Genomic DNA, 5,800 nt, shown 5'->3' with positions numbered 1-5,800 from the left:
AAAGTAATAAAACGAATTGTTTTATTGTAATAATGAGAATTTATAGGGGAAATGTTTATTCTTAAATGGATATAATGTCATAATGAATGTAATCTTACAATAATAATAATAATAATAATCTTAATGGCCTTAAATTGGCTTAATTTTCTTTATATAAATTATCGTTTCAAATAGCTTTTTTCTCTTTTTGGTTTTGGGGTGAAGTGAGACATGTATTATTTTTAGTAGTAGTAGTAGTAGTAGTAGTATTCTTTAAAAATCCATGTTTCTTTTCTTTTTTTTTTTTTTTACCAGAAAAGTCTCAAATCATCTTTTTAGAGAGTTAAGTTAATATCAATTAACTTTCAGCTAACTCTTTCTGTCTACCTTCGCAAAACACCAAAAAGTACAGAGCACACACCTGAACCGTTTTGCATAAACCCTCACATGTGAGGTTTAAGTTGTAGCTAACATAGTGGTAGTGAAGTAATGACCTTACACACACACACACACACACTTACACACACACATGTACATACACATAATGTTTGTTTTTATGCATTTAATGAAAAAAATATATTTTTTTAAATATAAATAAAATTGGTGCAACAAATTGTGTGACCGTAGAACTGACCTTGAATGACGTCACTGTAGTTCCGAAATATTTTGACCCGTTGCTCATTGTAGCTTTCCTGGACGGCTGTTGTATTTATAGCATAGGGTAGTTCACCGATGGAGACGTGAGCAATTACATAGGCCTCAGAAGAACAGATGAAATTGGTCAGCAGTCACTCACACACCACTGCTGTCACTTACATGGACATACCACTATGCAAGTGTTAATTTACAGTCTTGTAATAAAATGGCCCCTTATGATCAGTACAGTAAAATGCCTTGATAAATCAGACAGAATATACTCACCATCTCCATTTTTTGTCTTGACAGCTCAAGTGTTTCCTGCAGCCACTGCCCAGCAGATTTGGACTGTAGTACAGGTGTTTTTTGAGACTCACCAGACGGAGGCCAAGTTTGATCACAAGAGAGTAAAATCCACCTTCACACCAACAAGTAATGCAAAAAGATCATTAGCTCAATACACTGTTGCAGCTAAAGTCCACCTTTTAGTGTGTGCACCACATTGTGGAAAAAATGCATATATACATTTATTTGACTGGCTTTGTATTCAAATTTATATAAGATTTTATATAATTTTAAATCTGCTGCATCATACTGTTGTTTGAAACAAAGTATTTTAGCAAAGATAAAACCATACTGACCAAGCAGCATTAATTATCTCCAAATAAAAATAATTTAAATTAGCTACATCTTCTGGATTCAACCACAGAGACCAGAGTTTGGCTAAAGCATCGTAAATTGCATTTGCAGATATCGGCAACTGATCCTAAAATGTATTAAATTAATGTATTAAAATAAAAATAAAATAAATAAAAATAAATAAATAAATAAATAAATAAAAACACATGTAAATACAGCACAGCATAAAATATTTAGAATTTTTTGAATACTCAACTTTGATTTATAAAAATATCTTCTTCAGCTGTATCATGCATAACATAAATTATATGTATATATATATATATATATATATATATATATATATATATATATATATATATATATATATATATATATATATATATATATATATATATATATATATATATATATATGCAGACGCTTTTATCCAAAGCGACTTATAAATGAGAACAATAGAAGCAGTCAGATCAACAAGAGAACAACAACAGTATACAAGTGCCATGACAAGTCTCATATATATTGGACAAGTATATATATTGGATTTCTTTTTAATTCATCCATTTAAAAATATATATATATTAAAAAAATGCCCTAAGAGCAAGTTTTTTTTTTTTTGGCTCAAGTAAAAAAATATAGATGCAAATCATTACCCTAATTTTTTTATTGAATGAATATAATATATATCTATATATAATTTAAAAAATATATTCAAATTTTAAATGCTTTCAGATTTGTAATTTTTACTGCATTTTTGTTCAAATAAATTGAGCCGCTTACGCTTGAAATATTTTCATTAAATAATTGTTTTGTGCATTTCTATTTTTTTTTATAAAATATAAATACATTTATAAAATAGAAATATACTATTTATAAAACAAAATATTTATATAAAATATTTGCGTTTTAAAAAATAAGTTGTAAGTAATTTCCAGTGCATACAACAGTATGCAAATATTCCATTTAAACAACCTGAACCTAAACAATCTGCCCTTTATTTGACCCCAGAACTGTTTTCTTGGGTTTGAATTCCCAGCTAAGAACTCTTGTTGCCCTTGGGTTTGAAATACCTGTGGCCAGTAGTCGTGGTTGCCCAGGGCCAGATAAACTGGCTGCTGTGGGAAGAACTGATGTGTGGCGTGAGTCATATTTGCAATAACATTGATCACCACTTCAGTAGACAGTTCTTCTTTCGGGAGGTGTGGAGGGCTTCCCTGCCATAAGGTGCACAGAATTTTAAGAAAATTTATCAAAACATTAAAGAAAAAAAAAACACAATGTGTTCATTAGCTCCAACATTAAACAATCTTCCAGTTTAATCTAAATTTAATAACCCAAGTAAAATCACAAAACAGCTGCAAATCAGTAAAGGAAATTGCTTTATACCCTGTCCATATAATGAACTCAGGCTGCAGTTCTGCTTGTTTCATGTAACTGAATGCTGAGAGAATAAGGTGGTATGGGGAGTCACACAGGAAATCACCAAACACTCCTGGGTCCAATGCAGGAATGCCCTTGGAGGAAAAACAGACTTGGTGTGGTCTTTTGTGGCATGATAGGTTGGATCCAAGTGCATGTCTGAGAAGCCAGAATTTAGCTGGAATTTAAAATGCATATGTTCAAGTCATTTCACAAATATGTAAATTACTCCCCTTAAAAACTGATATATCAAATATTTTTTTGCACTCAGGAGCTATGCAGATATTTAATTTTAGTTTTATTTATTTATTTATTTTTTGCATGGACCAGAAAAATCATTATTCAGAGTGGACATTTGAAACATGTCACCAGAAATCTTGTTTACAACAACTGCTCATAAATATTTTAAAATAAACAATTTATATTCTTTGACTGTTAATTCATATATATATATATATATATATATATATATATATATATATATATATATATATATATATATATATATATATATATATATATATAAAAGAGTAATTTTAGACTGTTAGGATGTTAGATTTTACAGTATATTAAGGACACTTTATTGACCTTTACATTATATATAATTTTTGTTTAGAGCTGTGGATCCAAGAAAGACTTTGGTGTGGTCTTCTGTGACATAGGCTGGATCCAAGTGCAGGTCTGAGATAAACATATATACGAGATGTTTCTAATTATTTCTCCTAATAATATATCAGATGATGCAGCGGAATCATCCTCACTGTAATTTCACACATCATCACAGTTTGTTCACTATAGTTTAGAAAATGGTAATAAAATAAGACAAGAAATCAGAGTTAAACTGTGTCAGAACAAATTCATATTGATAATGTCAGATAACACTTAAACAAAACATGGTCAGGTCAAAGTGTCTGAATAATTTTTAGTCCCAAAGTTTTTGAAATGTAACCTGCACCCACTAGTAAAAAAAATATATCAAAATGATATCTGGTGTCTGGATAATTTTTGCTTTGACTGTATTTTACAATCTATCGCTACATGCACGTTGATGTTAAGAGATTAATATCCCATTGTTTTTTTAAACAAATAAAAGTTTCAAAGTCCCATTAGCCTACTGCAAACCAGGTCAACTAAAACAACTGTACAGTAGGATAAACGACAAGGCATCTGTTAAAGCAACTAAAAAGAAAAAAAATCCAGCAAATGCACAAGCATGCAAAGTGTGGAAGCGACAGAGCAAACTTCAGGAGACATGAAGAACCTGTAGCTAACAGCCGGAAAGACTCTGAAAAACTTAACGTGCGCTCTGCAGGTGTTCGAAGACTTTATTAACTAGCGCAACATAAACCTGCAGGATAGAAAACTGACCAAACAATAACAGAACGAGAAAATCCATTGCTGTGAGTGTCCGTTTTATTAAACCGCGCTCATGTAAACAAAAACAGGAAAAACAAGCGGCTCTCACGTCACGTGACGCTTTGTTTGCGCAACCTTCTGCTGACGCGCACTGATTGACATCAAAATCAAAACGATCAAAAGCCTATATATATATATATATATATATATATATATATATATATATATATATATAATAAATGAACACACAAGCCATCCTTTTTGTCTGGTTCTTTATTACAAATGAATCGTACAGACTTAAAAGTATTTAAAAAAAATCGATCAACAATATTTGTAGTAAATGCTTTAATAGGCTATATTTGTGCAACGGTTTCTTTTTTTTTTTTCTCTTTTTTTTCTTTTTTTTTTCTTCATTCCGTAAAGCATCAGAGCACATGGTATCTGTTACTGCCTGGTGAAGGAGAAGGACAAATCCTCATAATACTCCCCAAACTTATGCTTTTTCATAGGTACGCACAGCCACCACGTCCCCAAAGGTGAGTTTCTATAATACAATTGAAATCAACAGTTAATTAAATAGCCTATACTCTTTATAAAGAGCTGCGGTTGAGTATATTGTCTTTAAAATAAACTGTACAGTAAAGAGCCTTACCATCACCATCTTCCCGTCCTTGATCTCCCGGACAAAGGTGGTCTCTTTTCCATCCCACTTCTGCACATGAACAAGCTGGTCTCCATCTAGTACCACAGTCGACTGGTAAAAAGAACACATCACTGTGCATTCATCTCAGACAGAAAGCTTCAGACAGAACACATCTGCTCTGTTAATCTGCAGTGTTCCCAGTGGATTTGATTATGAAACATATTTTTCTTCTAAACCTACTTTACAGTGTCGGTCATCTACGGTGGTCTCGTCAAACTCTTCGCCCAGTTTGAATGAGATCTCGGTGTTCTTGAAAGTACTCTGTGTTTTTTGGACCACTTTGTCTCCCTCTTTCGAGATGATGAGGGTCGGCTTAGTCACATTTCCAACTTGTCTTGTTGCAAACCCAATTCCTTAGAAAAAATCACATGCACTTAAATCATGTAATGTTCACTAAAACCAGGATTTAAATACACTTGAGATGTGTCTGTAATTACAATAATAATAAGTGGAAAATTAAAATGATCAGAAATAATGAACTGCATTAATAATTATAATTATCGATAATATTATGATAAAACTTACCTAGAGCTTTCATATACTCATCAAAGTTCTCACTGCTGACCAGTTTCCATGTGCCACAGAAAGCATCAACCATTTTTAAAACTATGCTTTTCTGATCAATAAACAAAAACTAAACTTTATTTTAATGCTCTGTACAAAGCGTAGCTGCATTTTCTCCTGGCAGAGGATCTTAAATAGTTTTTTTCAACTCCATGACAATGATCATACAGGATTGGGAGGAGTCAGATTTCCCATTGGCTGCCAGTCAATTTTTTATTATTATTATTATTTAGTTTTTTTACAAACTGAATGAATAAATTTGCAGCCCTTTCTATTAAATTCTTTGTTTAGTTCAATTAACAGCAACATCAAATGTACATATTGCATGTTCATGGAACAAAACCCAGCATTTGATTTAATCTACAAAAAGCATAAATATCAGTATTCACCTAGACATTAACACACACAATTTATAAACTATACAAATGAATTTTCTAGGTAAATAGTTCTATTTTATAATCCTACTTTGTTTATATATATATATATATATATATATATATATAT

The 5,800-nt window shown here is 31.3% G+C and overlaps 1 protein-coding gene and 1 pseudogene across 1 annotated transcript; both read right to left on the bottom strand.

Moving 5' to 3' along the window:
• Positions 1–563: 563 nt before the first annotated feature.
• Positions 564–4,069, bottom strand: LOC132092862 (acid sphingomyelinase-like phosphodiesterase 3a; annotated as a pseudogene).
• Positions 4,070–4,298: 229 nt separating this feature from the next.
• LOC132091815 (fatty acid-binding protein, brain) lies at positions 4,299–5,358 on the bottom strand. Its single transcript, XM_059497919.1, has 4 exons — positions 5,258–5,358; positions 4,913–5,085; positions 4,682–4,783; positions 4,299–4,573 (listed from the first exon to the last, which is right to left on the bottom strand). Exons 1-4 carry the CDS (start codon positions 5,328–5,330, stop codon positions 4,523–4,525), a joined length of 399 nt encoding a protein of 132 aa, XP_059353902.1. The 5' UTR covers positions 5,331–5,358; the 3' UTR covers positions 4,299–4,522.
• Between the last annotated feature and the right edge of the window lie 442 nt (positions 5,359–5,800).

Source organism: Carassius carassius, chromosome 18, assembly GCF_963082965.1.
Source record: "Carassius carassius chromosome 18, fCarCar2.1, whole genome shotgun sequence".
NCBI lineage: Eukaryota > Metazoa > Chordata > Actinopteri > Cypriniformes > Cyprinidae > Carassius > Carassius carassius.
Note: the sequence above shows the minus strand (reverse complement) of the source record. Positions and strands in the feature narration are given on the sequence as shown.

Bases quoted from the DNA above. Each gene is read 5' to 3' on its own strand.
- LOC132091815 (XM_059497919.1), bottom strand. From the start codon at position 5,330: ATGGTTGATGCTTTCTGTGGCACATGGAAACTGGTCAGCAGTGAGAAC. The intron at 5,086-5,257 runs GTAAGTTTTATC...ATTTTTTCTAAG, and splicing joins TGAGTATATGAAAGCTCTAG to GAATTGGGTTTGCAACAAGA. The intron at 4,574-4,681 runs GTAAGGCTCTTT...ATTGTATTATAG, and splicing joins AGGACGGGAAGATGGTGATG to AAACTCACCTTTGGGGACGT.